This window comes from Brassica rapa, chromosome A09, assembly GCF_000309985.2.
Source record: "Brassica rapa cultivar Chiifu-401-42 chromosome A09, CAAS_Brap_v3.01, whole genome shotgun sequence".
Taxonomy (NCBI): domain Eukaryota; kingdom Viridiplantae; phylum Streptophyta; class Magnoliopsida; order Brassicales; family Brassicaceae; genus Brassica; species Brassica rapa.
The window spans coordinates 26,612,969-26,634,561 of NC_024803.2; the positions used below are offsets into that span (position 1 = coordinate 26,612,969).

At 33.3% G+C, this 21,593-nt stretch overlaps 1 protein-coding gene across 1 annotated transcript; it reads left to right on the plus strand.

Annotated features, from left to right (window-relative positions):
• The first annotated feature begins 13,552 nt into the window (after positions 1 to 13,552).
• On the plus strand, positions 13,553 to 21,020 carry LOC103840359. The gene is given in 3 exon segments (XM_033278457.1): positions 13,553 to 14,122; positions 14,386 to 14,842; positions 14,845 to 21,020. Coding segments are annotated over 3 exon segments (1,323 nt in total). The 3' UTR covers positions 15,141 to 21,020.
• The last annotated feature ends 573 nt before the right edge of the window (positions 21,021 to 21,593 follow it).

Genomic DNA, 21,593 nt, shown 5'->3' on the forward strand with positions numbered 1-21,593 from the left:
AAAATCTATACAAAATTTTCCCAAAAATTTTCAAGAATAACACTAATCAAAACAATTTGTAATAAGTATCAAGTGTATAATTATAACACATTAAATTGTGAAATTCATCCAAGACCATTAAAATTTTACAAACATACACTGTAAAATAATTAAATCATGAAAAAATATGATGAATAATACACAAATACACTTTTGATAGAATTTACGACGTAGACTTCAACTGCAGTCTACATTTGTAGATTTACAAAAACGTCTACACTTATTATCTAACATATAGTCAATCCAAATTTTTTTAGTGTATTTGGCGCAGGCTTGATACACAAAGGCGTACAAAGTGTGTCTTAGATAACTCGATCAAGTTCCGTACTTGTCGATTATTCGTGACAGGCATAAGAGGAGTATTTTCCTATTCGGAGTCATTTATTTTAAATGATGTTTGGTAAGAAATAGGTTAGCACCATCTTCTCAATTTTGTTGTCCAGATCATAATTTTCTTGTGTCATTTCAAGAAGTTTACCATGTGTACAGCCATCATGCATAATGAACATTCTTCAACCTTTCCGATTCTTCATCCTTTTCGAATATTTTGTCATCTAAAATGTCTTTGGCCCATGCTTCACACTCGCTCTAAGTTTCCAACCACATCCTTAAACACGACACTTAGCCACATACAGAGTTTTCGTTGTCTTATATGCTGAGAATGTAAATTTATATTCCACAGTCACCGACTTCAGCTTTGAAACAAGCTCAACCTTACTAGCAAAACTATAAACGAAGACTTACAAATATGTCTACAATTATTAGCTAACAACATTGTCAAATCAAATGAATTATACCTTCATAATTATAAAAAAAATTCTTTTCAAAATCACTCAAACCCATTAGGATTAACTAACACACACTGTCAAACAAAAAATCTAAAAAAAATTTAATGAATAATACACAAATTCACATTTTTATAGATTTTTCTATGCAAACTTAATATTCAGTCTCTGAAGATGTAGACGTTCTTTTCAGTTTACATACGTAGACTGTCAAATAGGTCTACTCTTTGGGTTGGTTTTTGCAATTGACCATTTTACGAGTTGCTTTCTATAGTTGAATAAAAGTTGTGATTTTGTACATGTAGACTTTCTTTTCGGTCTACAATTTAAAAATGTTACTTTTTGTAATTGACCAGAATTCATCCAAGATTTGACTTTCAGAACTAGACTTCATATGCAGTCTACATGTTTGAATTTTTTTGAAAGAGGTTAGTTTTGCAATTGACCAAGTTTGACTTCAAATCAGTAGATTGAAATGAACGTCTACGGGTGTGTAGACTTCTTGTGAAGTCTACTCTCAAAGCCGACGGGTTGGTTTTGCATTTGACCAAAATAAAAAAATAGACTTTATACGCAGTCTACATTTTTTTTTTAAGATAAGAAGACTACATATGAAGTCTACAATTTAATAAATTTTTGATTGCTTTTTAAACTTTTTGGTCAAACACAAAACTAACCTATTCCACGAAGTCAAAGTTTTGGTCAAATGCAAAACTGACCTTTTATAGACTTCGGTGGCAGTCTACATTCTGTAGAGTTCCGTTGAAGTCTATTTTGAAAAGTCAAAAGTTCGGTCAAATGAAAAACTAACCTCTTTTAGGTAGACGTCTTAGTAAGTCTACCGAAAGTTTTATTTTTGTTGTCAAAGGTAAAGACGGAGACTACTGGGGAAGTCTGCGTTAGAAAAAAAATTTGTCTGGTCAATTGCAAAACTAACCCGTGCGTTGACAAATAGACTGCATCGTAAGTCTCCACGGAGGCGTAGACATACAAAACAGTCTACCGTCGCGACACAGATCTGAAAAAAGAACGAAAACCATGTAAATAGTTACCTTTTTCATGTGTAAAGCTCGTTTCCAACCTTTTCAACCGTCCAAACTCCAAATATGAGCAAAAAGAAGCATCTTTAACGATTCACTAATGAAGAAACTCGAAAATATGAGGTTTGTGATTATGAAAATGATAGTTATGAGAGTTTTTTAGATGGAAATGTAGAGGAAATGAGAGGAAATGAAGTTTTTTGGGTTAGAATGAGAAAAAAAGTGGTTGAAAATTGAATTCTAGAGCTTTAGAGCTCAAAAATGATGGTTCATGGTGGTTGGAAAAGTTGATGATGATGGCATTTTTGTAAATAAGAAGAAATGGTTAGGGTGTATTTGGTTTTTTGTTAATTTCGAAATTAATGAAAAAACAAATAAAAATGGCAATTTTGTGAATAATTCAAAAACATAAGGATAGTATGGAAATTTTATTGATGAATAGTATGAACAAAAAAAAAGGGGTTGGTTTTGGATTTGACTTGAAAATATGGGTTGGTTTTGAAAAACACCCAATAAATACATCAAATATTCAATTTTATGTGTATTTTGATATGTAATCTAAAACACCCCAAACTGAAATAAGTAGGGTTACAAAATGGATTTTGACATAAGTTACAAATTATATCCGAAAAATGAAGTGTATTAACCAGATTCAACCGGTACTAAAATAATACTCGAACAAGGTCTAAAAGATTGAACGCAAAAATCCTAAAAACCTGACACTTACCTGAATAAATATCAAAGCGTCCACACCTAACCAAAACTAAAACAATTCGTTTATGATCACACCTTACACCATATGAGAAACTAAACTTGAACACATTATCGTACTAAACAATAAGTTCCACCTACAATCAGATGGAGAGAGTAGGTATGGGCAATCGAGGTCCCAATCGAGTTTCGGTTTGGGTCCATTCGGGTTTCAAGCTTTTGGGTTCATAAATTTCTGACTAATTCGGATATTATAAAAGTTTGGTAGGGTTCGGGTTTAGTCTAGGTTCGAGTTTAGTTATATGTAAAGATTCGGTTGAACCCAAAATAATTATGTTTTGGATATTAGTCAAGTTATCGGTTCCAAAATATTAATTTGTAGACTATATTTATTTATTTTTTCAATAAATATGTATACGTGGATTCCTCAAACCATATTGTTGTGTCTCAAAATAACTATGGGAAACACGTCTATCAATCATACATCAGCATACATCCGGAAGTGAACGAAGAAGTGATATCGTGATGAAAGCGTTTGGAGAATTGAAGCTCAAAGTGAGAGGTAGTGTTGAAGATTTGTCGAAAGTGGATTTCAAGCTCAAGGGATAATGCTAGATTAAGCTTGAAAAAAAAAACTTGAGATATAAATGAAAGACCTAATCCTACTTGTTTATGGTTTAGTAAAAGGATTAGAAAAATGAATTAAATAAATATGTTAAAATCATAGAAATAAAAATGCTCTGTGCTTATTTATATATCCAAGTCACCCCAAAATTCATTGTACTTTCCCACATTATTTTACCAACTCCACTTGTCATATTTCCTTCTTTCAAAATCCATATACATAGTGATAATATGTATAAGACAAAATTTACAACTATAATTTTAGATTCAAAATAGATTTATGAAATATTCAGTTTAAATTATATCTAGAAAATAAGAATATATTGTTTGAAATCTCTTTTAGTATATTTTGACATTCTTTTTAAAAAAGATATATTATCTACATAACAATATATATATATATATACTATATATATACTATATATATACTATATATATATATATTTCTTAATGTTTTTTATATATTTAGTAAACAATAAAATACTTTTTAGAAATTAGATCTTCATAATATAGAGAGATCAAAGTGATTTTAAGATGATGGCATTGAATATGAACGACCAAAGTTTGGGGTTGTATTGGACTCTGAACTTACAAAATTATGTTTTGTTTATAGAATTCTAAAACTAAAAGCGCACAATTATCTACATTTATTAATAAGAGTTTTCTCAAAAAATCTATTTACACGAAATTGGTATCACTCATAAGAAGTGATTTTTACTTCTCAAATAAGAAGATCAGTTGTAATAGGTAGGGATCGAATCCACATAGAGCATGGGCACACAATAGACTATAGATACTAAGATTAAGCTAGACAATCAATATTAAATCAGTAAATTATATGAAAGCAAGGTAAGCAAGGTAGTTGTTCGATTGTTGAGTTTGTAAACAATAACAAAAAATAGCTAGACCTTGCTACGAAAAGAAACGTGGCAAGTTGCTACGTTTTGCTACGTTATTATTCGTAGCATCTTGCTACGTTTTGCTACGTTATTATTCGTAGCATCTTGCTACGTTTTGCTACGTTATTATTCGTAGCAACTTGCTACGTTTTGCTACAAAAAGAAACGTGGCAAATTGCTACGTTTTGCTACGTTATTATTCGTAGCATCTTGCTACGTTTTGCTACGTTATTATTCGTAGCATCTTACTACGTTTTGCTACGTTAATATTCGTAGCATCGTCGCATATTGCAACCAAATAAAATGGAAACAAAGTTTTCATTTGTTTCCTTTTGGTCCGATTTTCCTATTTGGTTTTGGTTCTGAACAATATAAAGAAGAAGCAAGAACAGAAAGGGAATATATTACATTAGCTTAACAGAGTTCAAAAGATCCACAAAACATTCAAACATTCAAAAGGTTCAAAACAAGAAACCATAATACATAAACTGCCACATCTACACCTACAATCCAAGTTCATTACACCACCTATCTAAAGCCAAATTGGTAGTGGTGATGAGATGTTGAGGTTGTGCATCACCTGGAGCTTGAGGCTGATCGTGAGGTGGAGTTGGAGCTTGACCGTGACCTTCAGGTTGAGCTTGACTGTGAGTTGGAGCTGCAGAATGAGAGGGAGAGTGATGCTGAGACTGATTTGCTTGCGCAGCAGAAGCTTGAGGCTGAAGAAGTTGCAGAATCATGTTGAGAGTTGACTGAGTTTGAGCTGTGCCTTCATTGAAGTCAGTCTTCAAAGCATTAACATCAGATTTGATTTCCTGTGTGAGAGTCTCCAGGCCAGAAACCCGCATCTCCATGTTTATGCCTCGCTTGAGTGAAGCAGGGACAGACTCAGAAGGACACTTGTTCTTGTACTGAAGATTGCCAAGACCATAGATGGTGCCCCTGCGTGTCTGTCCACGCTGAAAATTACAAACACAAGACAATTAGCTTTCAATATACAGACACAAGAACAAGCAGTCATAAATATACGGCAGAAGGCGCTTTGAATATACAGAGAACAATACTAAGACAATGAGTAGAAGAGATTATTACCTTGACGTATTCTTCGTTTAGGAGAAGGCGCTTTGAAGTGCTTGTGGCAGCCGTTGAGTCAGTTTGGCTATCTCCAAGAGGAGATCCATCTTGTAGCATCTCTTCAACCGCTTGCTCAACCTCCAGAACCAGTGCCTCTGCTCGTTCGTCAAGGAAGGTCCCATCTTTGCGGCAGTGAGTCTTCCTCACAAGGTCGGGATATGAAACTGGTCCCTCCAGACCTTCCTCAACAACCTACAACAAAGGGAAGAAGAGAAAGTTAGATAATTAGCAGTTAAAGAAAGGAATTAAATAGAAATGGGAATGAGAGATGGTAAGCATACCCATCTGGAAATTTTATATCTTCCTTCAACCATCGCAAGAATTCTTTTTTTTCTTCCTTTGACAACCGAAATATCGGGACCGGCATCTTTCCATCATCTTTGATATGTAACTCTTGCCTTCTGCACAAATCAGGTAGATCCATCCTCGACTTTGCATTATCTTTAGTCTTCCCAGGAACATTAAGCACCGTGTTGATAAGATTATCAAAGAAATTCTTCTCAACGTGCATGAAGTCAACGTTGTGGCGAAGAAGAAGGTTTTCCCAATACGGTAATTCCCAAAAGATACTCTTCTTCACCCAATTGTGATCTTTTCCGTAGCCTTCTATGTTACTTCCAGGTTTCTCGTGTCCGTTACCTCCACATTCAACCGTTTTCTTCAGCCCAACGATGTTGTTGATTCTTTCATAGCGAATTTCTTCTCCCGTCAACCATGGTGGAGGATCATCACTTATTGTCTTCCCCCTTCGAAACGCTTGGACATTTCTCCTGTATGGATGCTCTTTAGGTAGAAACATTCGATGACAATCAAACCAGCTATGCTTCCTTCCGTGTTTCAACCAAAATGACTTTGTATCATCGAGACAATATGAACAAGCTAAACGACCATGAGTCATCCAACCTGACATCATGCCATAAGCAGGAAAGTCATTAATTATCCACATTAATGCGGCTCGCATCGTGAATGTTTCCTTTCTCGAGATATCGTATGTTTCTGCCCCGTGACTCCATAAACTTTGCAATTCTTCAATTAGCGTCTGCAGATATATATCAATGCTCTTCTTTGGATGTCTTGGCCCGGGAACTAGGACGGATAAAAAGAAATATTCTCTTTTCATACACATCCCAGGAGGTAAGTTATACGGAGTAACAATTACTGGCCAGACCGAGTGTGCTTCACCACTCATACCAACTGGGTTAAATCCATCTGTTGCTAAGCCTAGATATGTATTCCGACTTTCTTCAGTGAAATCAGGATATACCTTGTTAAAATGCTTCCAAGCTGCTCCATCAGAAGGGTGATGCATTTCTCCTTCGGGCGACTCATGTTCTGCGTGCCATCGCATTTGTGCTGCAGTTTCTTCAAGTTGGTACAATCGCTTCAACCTCTCCGTAATAGGCATGTAAAACATTCTTTGTTTGGGCCGCTTTTTCCCCTTTCCATGGTTCTGGTGATATCTATCTTTCCCGCAAAATCGACACACCACCAAATCTTTATCTTCCTTCCAAAATAACATGCAGTTATCTTCACAAACATCAATCTTCAGAACAGGAAGACCAAGCGCCTTTGTCAACTTCTTCATCTCATAATATGATTCAGGAGCTTTGTTTGGTTGTGGCAGAACATCTCTAAACGTTTGTGATATCTCATCCAAACACGACTCCGGTAAATTATGATCGGTTTTTACTTTCATTAAACGTGACGCCAAGTATAACTGAGAAATACCTTCTACACATCCTTCGTATAATGGTTCATTAGCGGCTTCGAAGGCTTGAAACACGCCATCTCCATATTGCTCTTCATTGGGTGCTTCCATCACATCCTCCAATACTCCTTCCATAACATTCGGATAGTTTTCCTGGTATGGTTCTTCTTCCGTATGCAGTGTGCCTTCTCCCATAAATTGACCTCCCGTGGATGATTCGCCAACTTCATAGTAATTTTCTCCATGGCTTGACCATAAATAATAATTACTTTTGAACCCGACTCGGTAAAGATGGCGAGATACGGTTCTCGAGTCCCGTTGTTTTCGGTTTTGACATCTTGCACAAGGATATAACATGGTTTTCCCCTCAATAAAAGAAGTTTGATTGGAAGCAAATGCGATAAAAACATCAACACCTTCCTTAAACTCACGAGAAACACAATTATTGACCGGATCAAAGTGTCGATCCATCCACTCTCTCGAATAAAAATAATCAGACATTGTACTCACGATTTCAACACCAACACATTTGAAAGAAAGCGTTTTATGTTTGATATCTCACTCATTGTTATGAGAGTGGAGTGACTGGTTGTTTTTATATAAAACACCTTGCTACGAAATCTGCCACGAAATGCTACGAAAAATGCTACGAAAAATGCTACGAATATTTTTCGTAGCTTGCTCAAAATATCTTGAATTATTTTGCCTGCACATTGTCGGACCGAGGGGACGTTGCATTCAGAAAAAAACCACGATCTTTGCTACGAAAAGTTCTCGTGGCTTATTACGTTTTGTATTTTTCTCCCGACACTTGCGCACGATGGATGATGGGACGTTTCTTTCGGTGGGTTGCTACGAATTTGCTACGGTTTTGCTAACCGTAGCTACGTTTTCTTTTTTAAAATAAATTAAAACTAAACCTACGATAGAATCGAAACAATTCGTAGCTAGGTTACACACGAAATGACACGTTAATGAAACGTAGTAAATTGCTACGTTACTTTTCATAGCAAATTCGTAGCAACCACTAGCTACGATTTTTTTACGTAGCACATTCGTAGCAAATTAGCTACGATTTTGTTACGATTTGCTACGTTTATGTTTTCGTAGCTAAAACGTAGCAAATCCGTAGCTTTTTTATTTCTAGCTACGATTGTACCGTAGCAACTTCGTTGCTATTTGAGTTTTTTTTACTAGTGGAAGCCTTTAATAAATTTTCAAATGAAAAACAAAAATATAGAAATCATATGTGTGGGTTTAGGTTATTGGTTATTGATGTTATAGGTGAGCTTTGAAGGTTGCGTATCCGAGTGGATGCTAGCTTTGGGTTTCAGAAGGGAACGGATTCTGATGAAGAAGTGGCACTTCATGTATTGAAGAGAATATGTATTAGCTCATTTACATTGAAGACGACTCTACATTTCACTCGACGTCTATCACTAGCCGTCTCACGTACCGGAGACCTTTGGAAAACAGGGACAGCACTGGGACGGATCAAAATGTTCCCATACGTCTCGAATAATGAGGGGACAATGATGTGTGGTCACGTACCGGAGACCTTTTGACACATATTTTTTTATATATTATTTTTGTAAATTAGCAATGATTTAAAAATGTTGAATATTTCTTGCAAAATTGGCAAGATATTTGTTTATGTTGCAAAAAGTTACAATTTAGTAACAGAAACATGCAACGTCTGTTATAGTTGTTATTTTGCAATAAATTTGTAATGAAACTGTAAAAAATATTCATTATTGCAAAAATATTGCAATAATCATGACAAATTATTAATGAAAATGGACGTTGCAATTTTTCTGTTGCAATAGAGCTATTTTCTTGTAGTGATCATTCATCCTTGCAAATTCTAAACATGTTATCCTTATTGTCTATGTGTGCTAGGTACTGTGTTTAGAAGGCATTGTTGGCAGCACTGTGACCTTCCAATTAAAGCTCTCTCCATTCAACTTCACTTCCAGACATCATAAATTCACTATCTCTCGCATTTTTGAAAGCCACCAGCGGCCCCCTACATTTGTTTGAGAATCATGTAAGTTTGAATTCTATTGTAAAAAATGTGTCCAACATTTTCATGTTCTTGACTGTTATTTGCAATTTCTAATGGACAGCGTGGTGATGAGCACCCACCCTGGTGATGACATGCTTGGTGGTGGCACTTTGAAAAAGACTCCTCTAGGTTTGAACAGTCCTCAAACAAGAAAACTTTATTTATTAAATGTCTTTTCAAGAAAATGATTTCATGCGTGATTCAATTATTATCAACCCCAAAATAAATAATAGAATTATTAATAATACCAAATTATATATATATATTATATATATATATATATATATATAATTGTATCTTTTCATCTTTAAAATTAGGTTTTAACGGAAGCTAATTTTGTTAATTAGTTATTTATATTTATTTTACTTTTAAATAGTCCAAATAAATATTTAAAGATTTATCTTTTCATCTATTTATTTCATTAATCATCTACGAATGTGTCTTTTTTCTTAATTGTTCAATTTTTATACTATTCTTTTAAGAAATCTAAAAAATAGCATCTACTACTTAATGAACCAACTTTTACAAATTAATTTTAGTAAAAATATAATTTATGCTACCGAACTAACACAACTTTACGTTTTGGAATATGACTTATCCTTTTTCATTTACAAATATTCATTCCTAACTATAACTATGTTTTTTCCTAATTCTAAGCATTCTAACTATACCATCTATCTATCTATCTATCTATATTAATAAAGTTGGATTATGCTCTCTCCTCATGCGTCTACGTCAGCAAGGACATATGGGCAAAACTAGACATGCTGCATACATCAAATAAAAAAACAATTGTCAGGAACATAAGAAGTCAAAATCAGAAACATCCAATGAAACAATAAAATCTAAATGTTTAGCCTTTCCTATTTAATCAGAAACAACATAATCTGAAGCAAGGGAATCGCCCTGAATAAACGTCTTTGTGAATCACATAGACATATGGCAAAACAAGAGGTGCACACATAGACATATGGGCAAAACTGGACATGTGGCATCGTACAGCCTAGATATAAACCTAATTTACAATGTTGGCCATGAGGATAATGCAGAGGGTGTTGTAAGATAGCTTATTGCAAACAGTTGATCATTCATCCTTGCAAATTCTAAACATGTTATCCTTATTGTCTATGTGTGCTAGGTACCGTGTCTAGAAGGCATTGTTGGCAGCACTGTGACCTTCCAATTAAAGCTCTCTCCATTCAACTTCACTTCCAGACATCATAGACTCACTATCTCTCATATTTACGAAAGCCACCAGCGGCCCCCTACATTTGTTTGAGAATCACGTAAGTTTGAATTCTATTGTAAAAAATGTGTCCAACATTTTCATGTTCTTGACTGTTATTTGCAATTTCTAATGGACAGCGTGGTGATGAGCACCCTGGTGATGACATGCTTGGTGGTGGCACTTTGAAAAAGACTCCTCTAGGTTTGAACAGTCCTCACCTTAACCAAAGTGGCTGCATGGTGATTCAAATGTTAAGGGCAAGAGAGCAGCAAGAGATGATTCATGTGAGACACTTGACATTGACAATAATACTGGAGAAGACGAACTAGCTAACGAGGATAGGCCTTCCGACAAGAGAATGCAAAAACTAAAATTCCAAGCACCCGAGTGAATGTTCACACGATACTGACACAAGCTATCTGCATTTTTTTGTCAACGACACAAGCTATCTGCATTGTTTGCTTTTTTTTGTAATTTTATAAAATTCAAAAGCTAAGAATTCTTCTCATTCTAATATTATGTTTTTTTTATGTTTTAATGGTTTTTATTTTTCTCTGGGAACTGTTCCTCTGAATTTAATGCTTAAATAACTTCTATTGCGTACTCAACCCTCTATCTTTATATGGTGATTAAAATTTACTCATGATAATTACTTTTTTAATTAGGTTTATATCTAGGCTGAGAATGGGAGGCGGTAAAAAAGGTGTATGACACACAATTGGGGACCGCCCACTATTTTGCTCCATTCACAGATTCAACAACATATTTTAAAAAAGGTAAGAGATACACACGTGGATGAAAAATTGTTTGTCCTTTAGCGAAAAAGATGGGAGCACCACTTTTATCACGTAAAGATGGGAGTAATTCAAGTGGATCATCTATCTATTCACACAAACCAAGGGAAAAAAATATATATCACGAAAATATAAACAATATATGTCTATAAACAGAATACTTGTCTTCTTATTATACTCACAACTGAATCAAAGCTTTTATATTTCAAGCAATACGCTTAGCTATTTTTACTTTGGTCCAGAACATCAGCAGAAGACTTCTTTCCAGCATCAACATTTTTTAAAATCCAAATTTTATTAATTTTCCTGAGAAATTTGTGAGGTACGTATGTTTCACTTTTTTTTTACTTTAAATAGATGTTTAAATTGTAAGTAACATGTTAGTTAATTTAATTAATAATTACATTATTAAATGATTTGAAGTACGTAAATAGTTAATAGTTATATTTCAAACAATATGCTTAGATATTTTTTTTTTGGCACAGAACATCAGCACAAGACTTCCTTCTATCATCAGCATCTATTAAAATCCAAAACTTTATTAATTTTCCTGAGAAATTAGTGAGGTATGTATGTTTCACTTTTCTAATTTTCACTTTAAATAGATGTTTGACTTGTGAGTAAAATGTTAGTTAACTTAATTAATAACTGAATTATTAATTATTTAAAGTACGTAAATACATAATAGTTATATGTTTTGTAGTATTATATTTTATGTAATTATATTATTAGTTTAGAATACAAATATTTAGTAAAATTAACTATTATTATATGAAAATATCTGTAATATATATATATATATATATATATATATAACTAGTGCTTATATCATAAATTGAAATGATATAATATCACTAGTTTTTTTCTTTTTTTCTGTAGTTATTTTTATTAAATTATGTATGATGTTATTTCATAGATATATATTAGTGTATCACATGTGAAACTTTAAAAGAATTTAAAGTATTATATTGTCACTATTGCAAAAGAAAAAAGACGTCATTGAATGCTATTCTTTTAGTTATGGTGTTATTTTATGAAAGGTTTGTATTAATTTTGTTATAGTTATTTTTTATTTTAAATCTACTTGAGTAAATAAAAAAAAAATCTGTTAAAATTTGGTAAAAATAAAGCTATAAGGTTTTGTTACAAAAATAATTAACAATGATGTTTTCTCTACAAAATAATTCAAATAAATTGTGATTAAATAAAACTAATTATTGTATTTTTAAATTCATAGGTATGGAATCTAATCGTTGGCAAAGCTTAAATTCTCAAAGGCAAGCAGACATCAATCTTCCTAACGGAACATCATCACGGGTAATATATTTGTGTTTATCATAATATAATATATCATGGTTGAATAAAAATAGCAAATTTATGAAAATTTGTAGAATGGAGGAAACTTCAAATGGACATCTAGCACTCTTCTTAGATTGCTTGAGCTATATGATCAAGCTGCTGATATGAATAAGTACCGTATTAAAGATCCTACTCCATTTGCTAAACAGTTTATGGTTGAAAAATTTAACCAAGAGTTCGGATTAGATATAAGTTATAAGTTTTTCTTTGAAAAACTTGATACCATGAAAAAAAAGTACAAGAAATACAAAGAGCTTCTAAATTCAACTGGTATATCGGTTGATCCCATTACGTCTGAGATTGACGCTTCTGAATCATGGTGGAAAGATCGTGAAGTAAGTATTCATAATCTTGTTCACATTTGAAATATATAATTGATTAATGTACAAATATAATCTAAAATATATGTTTTCTAATTGTATCAATAGACATGTAAAATTGTTCATGCATTTAGACGAAAGCCACCACAAGGATGCGATATTATGGAACATTGTTTCAGATTATATAATGTCCAGTCACAATCTCAATATTCGGCCAACCAAAGAAGAGAAGAAATGAGGAATGAAGATACAAATGAAGATATGTTGTATGAAGACACATATGATGGTGAAATGTCAGACGATCAAGATCCAGACACACAAGAAAATGAAGAAGTATATCGTGTTAACATTAATGATGAAACCCGTCCATCAAATAACTTCATCCGTGCACAACCACGTAAAAGCTCTGCGACGGTTGATCCAATTAAAATACCTGGTTCAAGAGTCCAACAAAGAGGCAAAGCAAGACGAGGAAGTACTTCACAAAGACCATCAGTAAATTCAGTTTTACAAGGGAGTGGTTCACGAGGAAGTAAGAAAAAACAATCATTTGAAACTACCCTAACAGATACAATGGCTGGATTTCGGGAGTTCCAGCGCCAAAGTTTACAACAATTACGTCCAAATTTGTTTGATCAAGAAGACTACGATGATTTTGATGTGGCTGTGAAGATATTTGAATCGATGGGGCTTCCAAATGACACCTAATTTTACTGGGCGTGCATTAACGAATTTAGGGAAGATACATTCTGGCGTAAGTATTTTATTGATAGAGCTGAAAACACTTTTGAAGAAAAGGTTCAGTTCTTACAAGCTTTAACTGGATTTACACGTGATGATCAATACATGGGGAAGCGATTAAGCTATGGCAATCCTTTCGGGAGTCCAAGTTCTGGTGGCATTCATTCTGGTAGTCTATCATCTGGAGGTAATAAGTCATGGGGGAAAACGGTAAATGGTCAAGGGGGTCAACAACAACGGACTTCGCATTGGGGTACCCCACCTGCTGCTCAACAGTGGGGTACACCACCAGCTGCTCAACAGTGGGGTACACCACCAGCTGCTCCACAGTGGGGTGCACCACCAAGTCCTCACCAATGGAGTACTCCACCAAATTCTTTGCAATGGGGTACAACAGCGAATGCTCAACAATGGAGTTCACCACCGGTGGCTCCACAATGGGGTTCAACATCAACTGCTCAACAATGGAGTTCACCACCAGTAGCTCCACAATGGGGTACAACATCACCTACTCAACCTTGGAGTTCACCATCAAATGATCAACAATGGAGTTCACCTCCAACAAATGTGCAGTATGGATTTTCACTTGAAACTCAGACTAAAAGTACAAGAATTGCTGAAGAAAGAGTTGTAGAAGAAACACCAGTGCCAACTTCAACCAACAGTCAAAGAAGAGTATCACCTACACAAATGTCTCGCACACGTAAATCAAGAGGATTGTTCAATATTTGTCGAACCCAGCGAGGACTTAATTTAAATGAAACTCATCAAACCGATTCAGAAGATGAAGCTTAGTTCAATATTTTATGATTCTAATAATAAAAAGGTCTTGATTTTATTTGAGATTTTATTTGTGTTTGTGTAATATCTGTTATTTATTATGTGTAATCAAATCGTCCATTTTTTCATATCAATCTAATTTTTTTAATCTTATTTAGGTTTTCCGTATATGCCAACTGCGGTCACAAGGAGTTCAGTTTCTAAATTATGAAGAAAGAGTTGAGTTGTGGAATTTGGAGAATGAACCATTTGAAGAGTTAATTATTCAACCAGCATTGAGTTACTACAATAGACATTTTGTAAGAGGACAAGTCCAAACAGATAATGGATTGGGGTGGGAAAATATTTGGCATCGGTTACAAGAAGATCATGCCGCTTGTCTTCAGTTACTACGAATGTCACTTGATTGCTTCAGAACATTGTGTCATCAACTAGAAGCAAGATATGGACTACAATCAACAGTGAATGTAAGCATTGAAGAGAGTGTAGCCATCTTTTTACGAATATGTAGGCACAATGAAGTTCAACGAGATGTTGAATTACGATTTGGCCGAAACCAAAAAACAGTGAAGAGAAATTTTTTTGAAGTGCTTAGAGCGACATAGTTACTGGCTTGTGATATATCCACACTTCAACACGACAAGAACTCCATAGGATTCCCGAAAAACTTATGGATGGAAAATATTGGCTATTTTTTAGTAGATTTGTTGGAGCAATGGATGGGGTTCATGTGTGTGCGAAGGTCAAGCCAGAGTTACAAGAAATGTATTGGAATCGACATGATAGAACATCATTAAATATCATGGTCATTTGTGATATAAATATGTTGTTCACATATGTTTGGAATGGTGCCCCAGAATCTTGTGGAAACCAAAATTCGCACAGTCGATTTCTGTCAAAATTAGGAAATTAGGAAAACCCTAATTTCCCAGAGGTCCATGAGATCTGTTAATACCACACGCTAAGCAATCAGAACACGAAATAAAAGACAAGAAAAGTAAGAAATCGAAAAGAGAGCAAATTAGATCTTATTTTGAATTCGCGTTTGAGCGTTACAACAAGGTAAGAGCCTAGGCTACGAGAGCTGTCGGCGAGATTCCTAGTTCTAAAACCCTAAGACGACAATAACCTAATTGAATCGCAGCTCGAATAAAAAAAACGGAAATATGCCTAAATTGCTCTAAGTGCTAAGTTTGCTCTGAAAAAAGTCTCTCCCTATGCCTCTCGCCTAGGACTCCTTATATACTCGCTCCTAGGTCAGTTTACCCTTTTTCTCTTCTGCTCTTTAGCCGTCATAGCTTAAAAATGGAGATATTCCATTTTTTTCGATCTTCGTAATTATCCTCAAAATTTTCGTATTTATCCGCGGAAACTTGATATTTATCTTTCCTTGAAAACCAAGCGTAAACCGTCATGCGGCTTACAGGCTGTTAGTTAAGAAATCGTAAGTTGGGGCTTGAGCCATGTTTTAAGTCCCTTTGGACCGTCTTCTGACTCGAAACATTTATTACGGCTTCTTTCGATAAAGAACAAACTTTCCGCGGTTTTTACCGCAAAGTTTGATTGTTTACTTAGAATGGCGGAAGACATGAAATGGCTTCGCCATGGTCTTCGGAAGATAGCATCAAAGGGTAGACGAGAGTGCATGGACTAGTGTCGTATCGATGTTTCGGAAGAGCTCGGTCGTTACGTAGCGACCGAACAGAACGCACGCTCGGTCGCTATGTAGCGACTGAGCTTGGCTCGAGCTCGGTCGCTATGTAGCGACCGAGCGTAGCGACCGAGCGGAACGCGCTTTTGGTTGCTGCGTAACGATCCTTTTCGAGTTCTTGTCCGATGTCTCGTATTTCCTCCGCTAAGGTTCATAAGAAAGAATCAATTTCGAAAAGGTATTTGTCGAAGAAAGTTTTCATCTTCTTCTTCGGACGTTTTGAATGTTAACTTCATTGTAACCGTTTTTGACTCCAACAAGCTTTTCATAAGAAAGAATCTATTTTGAAAAGGTATTTGTCGAAGAAAGTTTTCATCTTCTTCTTCGGACGTTTTGAATGTTAACTTCGTCGTAACCGTTTTTGACCCCAACAGATCTTGTCATGATACAGCAGTTCTTACGATGGCGCAAAACAATGATCGTGAATTTCCTTAACCACCAGCAGATAATAATATGTTGTTGACTCTGGCTATCCAAATAAACAAGGTTTTCTTGCTCCATATAGATCTTCACGGAACATGATGGTTCGGTATCATATGTCGCAATTCGAAAATGCTCCTCCTCCTCAGAACAAGCAGGAATATTTCAATCGTTGGCATGCATCTTTGCGTTCAGTTATTGAAAGGACATTTCGTGTTTGAAAAAAGAAATGGAGAATTTTTTGTAAGTTTCCAAGATATAATATTGAAGTTAAAAAAAGAGTGGTATTGGCTACAATTGATCTGTATAATTTTATTAGAATTTCAAATTCTATAGATGATGATTTTGCTGAAATAATGGGACAAACACATGTTGGCAACACCGAAGCGGATACGGATACTAATGAGATGAAAGCACCAGATATAGCTGATGGAGATTTAATGGCGAATATCAGAGAACAAATTGCAAATGCATTATGGGCCAATAAAAATATTTTGTAATATTTTTTACTAATGTTTTTATTTGAATTTATGTTTTGTTTTTGTTTCATAAAATATTATGTATTTGTTGCATTTTTTTTTTTAAAAAAATTGTAACTGAAAATGAAATAAAAAGTTTCTATTTTATAGAATGAATTATGAAATTATAGTCTGAACCATCTTTTATCCGCTTTCACCATTCAAACAAATATTTCAGACCGTTAGATCCGCTCTTGTTCTGCTAGATCCGCTCGATCCGCAACGCTTGATCCGCTTTCTCCATTTGGAACCCTAACCAATATGAGGTGAATGTTAATTACGACGCCACATGAAGCACAAGTGAAGTTTAAGTTCCTTATTGCAAGAAATCTTCTGCAACTAAATAAGATGACTGAACCTATTTCATAGCTAATTAAATAGTATTCAAAACACCACCATAATCAGAGGTGAGAGAGTACAAGAAATTATGATTAACTAACATCAGAAACTAAAAACATGACCACTCACTTAACCCTTCACGATACCAATCACAAGTACCGCTCTCTAACCTACACCTTAAAAACACAACGGTTCAAACAGTACTCAATAATATAAACCATCCTATTACATTGACCAACATCTTACCCGAATAAAACACAAACATTTACATTTTTTCTTCAGGAGCATCAACTTTATGTTATATTTAAATTTCAACTGAATTTACTTTGTTATGATTATCATCAACTTTTTATTCTACGAATCAATCAGTCACCACCACTTATGATATTCCACATTAACCTAAGAAACTTTAAAACAGAGTAATATACTACAATCGCTAACCACTATCAAATAGATCAGAAAAAATCATTCTCTTTCAACATATATGCAACTTCATATTTTTGAACATATTTTTGTCACTAAAACCATAAAAAAATTGTAAATTCATTCATTTGAACAAAAAAATTATAAATTCATTTAAGAATAAAATATACGAATCCGGCGCGAAAGACCACTAGTGTAATCATATTTGGACTGTACATACATTTTTAAATAGTTTCAACTCTCAAGCAAATCATTACCAAGGAAGATGTTTTAACTTTATAAATTACAATATAAATTGAATAAATGATTAGATGTATATCATATTTGGTATTAATATATTTGTAGTTTTATTACAGCTAATTTATGAACAATATATAGATTTTTAATATTATCAATAAATGAATATAGTTGTATGTAAGATAGTTTTACAACACATGTATCCAAATGCAATTATATTAAATGTGGCATATTTTTGGGTGTTTTTCAAAACCAACCGACTTTTTCAAGTCAAACCCAAAACCAATCCTTTTTTTTTTGTCCATACTATTCATCATTAAAATTTCTATATTATCCCTATGTTTTGAATTATTTACAAAATTGCCATTTTTATTTAATTTTTTATTAATTTCGAAATTAGCAAAAGACCAAATACACCCTAACCATTATTCTTATTTACAAAAATGTCATCATCATCAATTTTTCCAACCACCATGAACCACCATTTTTGAGCTCTAAAGCTCTAGAATTCAATTTTCAACCACTTTTTTCTCACTCTAACCCAAAAAACTTCATTTCCTTTTATCTCCTCTACATTTCCATCTAAAAAACTCTCATAACTTACATTTTCATAATCACAAACTTCATATTTTCGAGTTTCTTCATTAGTGAATCATCAAAGATGCTTCTTTTTGCTCATATTTGAAGTTTGGACGGTTGAAAAGGTTGGAAACGAGCTTTACACAGGAAAAAAGTAACTATTTACATGGTTTTCGTTCTTTTTCAGATCTGTGTCGCGACAATAGACTGTTTTGTATGTCTACGCCTCCGTGGAGACTTACGATGGAGTCTATTTGTCAACGCACATGTTAGTTTTGCAATTGACCAGACAAAATTGTTTTCTAACGAAAACTTCCCCAGTAGTCTCCGTCTTTACCTTTGACAACAAAAATAAAACTTTCGGAATACTTACTAAGACGTCTACCTAAAAGAGGTTAGTTTTTCATTTGACCGAATTTTTGACTTTTCAAAATAGACTTCAACGGAAGTCTACAAAATGTAGACGGCCAACGAAGTCTATAAAAAGTCAGTTTTGCATTTGACCAAAACTTTGACTTCGTTGAATAGGTTAGTTTTGTGTTTAACCAAAAAGTTTAAAAAGCAATCAAAAATTTATTAAATTGTAGACTTCATATGCAGTCTTCTTATCTTAGAAAAAAAATGTAGACTACGTATAAAGTCTACTTTTTTATTTTGGTTAAATGCAAAACCAACCCGTCGGATTTGAGAGTAGACTTCACAAGAAGTCTACACACCCGTAGACGTTCATTTCAATCTACTGATTGGAAGTCAAACTTGGTCAATTGCAAAACTAACCTCTTTCAAAAAAAATTCAAACATGTAGACTGCATATGAAGTCTAGTTCTGAAAGTCAAATCTTAGATGAATTCTGGTCAATTGCAAAAATTAACCTTTTAAAATTGTAGACTGAAATGAAAGTCTACATGTACAAAATCACAACTTTTTTTGAACTATAGAAAGCAACCCGTAAAATGGTCAATTGCAAAAATCAACCCAAAGAGTAGACCTATTTGACAGTCTAAAACTGAAAAGAACGTCTACATCTTCATAGACTGAATATTAAGTCTGCATAGAAAAATCTATAAAAATGTGAATTTGTGTATTATTCGTTAAGTTTTTTCTAATTTTTTTTGTTTGACAGTGTGTGTTAGTTAATCCTAATGGGTTTGAGTGATTTTGAAAAGAATTTTTTTTATAATTATGAAGGAATAATTCATTTGTTTTGACAATGTTGTTAGCTAATAATTGTAGACGTATTTGTAAGTCTTCGTTTATAGTTTTGGCTGACCTTGTTTCAAAGCTGAAGTCGGTGGCTGTGGAATATAAATTTACATTCTCAGCATATAAGACAACGAAAACTCTGTATGTGACTAAGTGTTGTGTTCAAGGATGTGGTTTGAATCTTAGAGGGAGTGTGAAGCATGAGCCAAAGACATTTTGGGTGACAAAATATTCGAAAAGGATGAAGAATCGGAAAGGATGAACAATATTCCTTGTGCATGATGGCTGTACACATGGTAAACTTCTTAAAACGGCACAAGATGATTATGATCTGGATAACAAAATTGAGAAGATGGTGCTAACCTATTCCTTACCAGACGTCATTTTACAACAAATGACTCCAAATAGGCAAATACTCCTCTTATGCATGTCACGAATAATTGAAAAGTACGGAACTTTATCGAGTTATCTAAGACACACTTTGTACGTCTTTGTGTATCAATCATGCGCCAAATACACTTGAAATTTTTGGATTGACTATATGTTAGATAATAAGTGTAGACGTTTTTGTAAATCAACAAATATAGACTGCAGTTGAAGTCTACATCGTAAATTCTATTAAAAGTACATTTGTGTATTATTCATCATATTTGTTTATGATTTAATTATTTTACAGTGTATGTTAGTAAAATTTTAATTGTCTTGGATGAATTTCACAAGTTAATGTGTTATAATTTTACACTTGACACTTATTGCAAATTGTTTTGATTAGTTTTACTCTTGAAACTTTTTGGGAAAATTTTGTATAGATTTTCTCCTTCTCAGATGTGTGTTAGCTATTATTTTAGCTTATGGTGGTTTTACTTGTTTGGTTGGTTAGATTTTGCGAAAAAATTGATATCAAACAAAAAATTAATAATATCATACAAGTGAAAACAACTAAAAATGAATACAATGTTTATAAATTATGCATTAAAAAATTATTTTAAAATTAATATTTTATTATGAAAATTATTACAGAGCAATATATTAAAACGTATTCTTGAGTATGTTTGATTTTTCATAATCTTGATGCCTCAAATAAAATCTTGGAAAAAAGTACTTGCAAAATAAGATAGAGTTATGAGAAAAACATAAGATAAAAAATTAAATCATATTTTAGTAGACTTTTTATTAAGTCTACGTAAAGTTATTGTTTTGTAAACTTTAGTTGAATTCTACACTAATGGAAAGTTTTCATATCTAAAAGTGTACATTTAGAAAATTTGAAAATACTTTGTTCTGGAAAACATTTCAAAAATAGTTTTTTGTCATCATTGTAACAAAGCAAAAAGAAAATGTATGAATATATAAATTTAGTTCATTATAAGCACAAAATATCTTATAATGAATATATATAAAGCTTACATTTTTGGGAAGATGATTTGAAAACTTTGGAAGAGAATACCTGCAAAATAAGATACAATTATGAAAAATAAGATAAAAATTAAAATCATATTTTAGTAAACTTCTAATGAAATATGCTTAAAAGTCAAGGCTAGTAGACTTCATTTGAAGTCTACCAGCCCTAACTTTTAAGTAGACTTCAAATGAAGTTTACTCTATCAAAAAAAAAAATAGGTCTGAAAAATATATACATTAAAAATATGAAATAAGTTTAATCTAAAAAAACTTTTTAAAATAGGATTTAATATAAAAAATAGTAATAAATTAAAGACATAGAATTTTAATATGTAACTTTATTTGAATTTAAATACTAGAACACATATTTAAAATCTATAGATGTAAACCTTACATTTCTCGGAGGAGAAGTGAACAACTATGGAAGAAAATACCTGCAAAATAAGATAAAATTATTTAAAAACATAGAAAAAAATTAAAGTCATATTTTTATAGACTTCCAATGAAGTTTGCTTAAACTTTGTGGTTTAGTAAA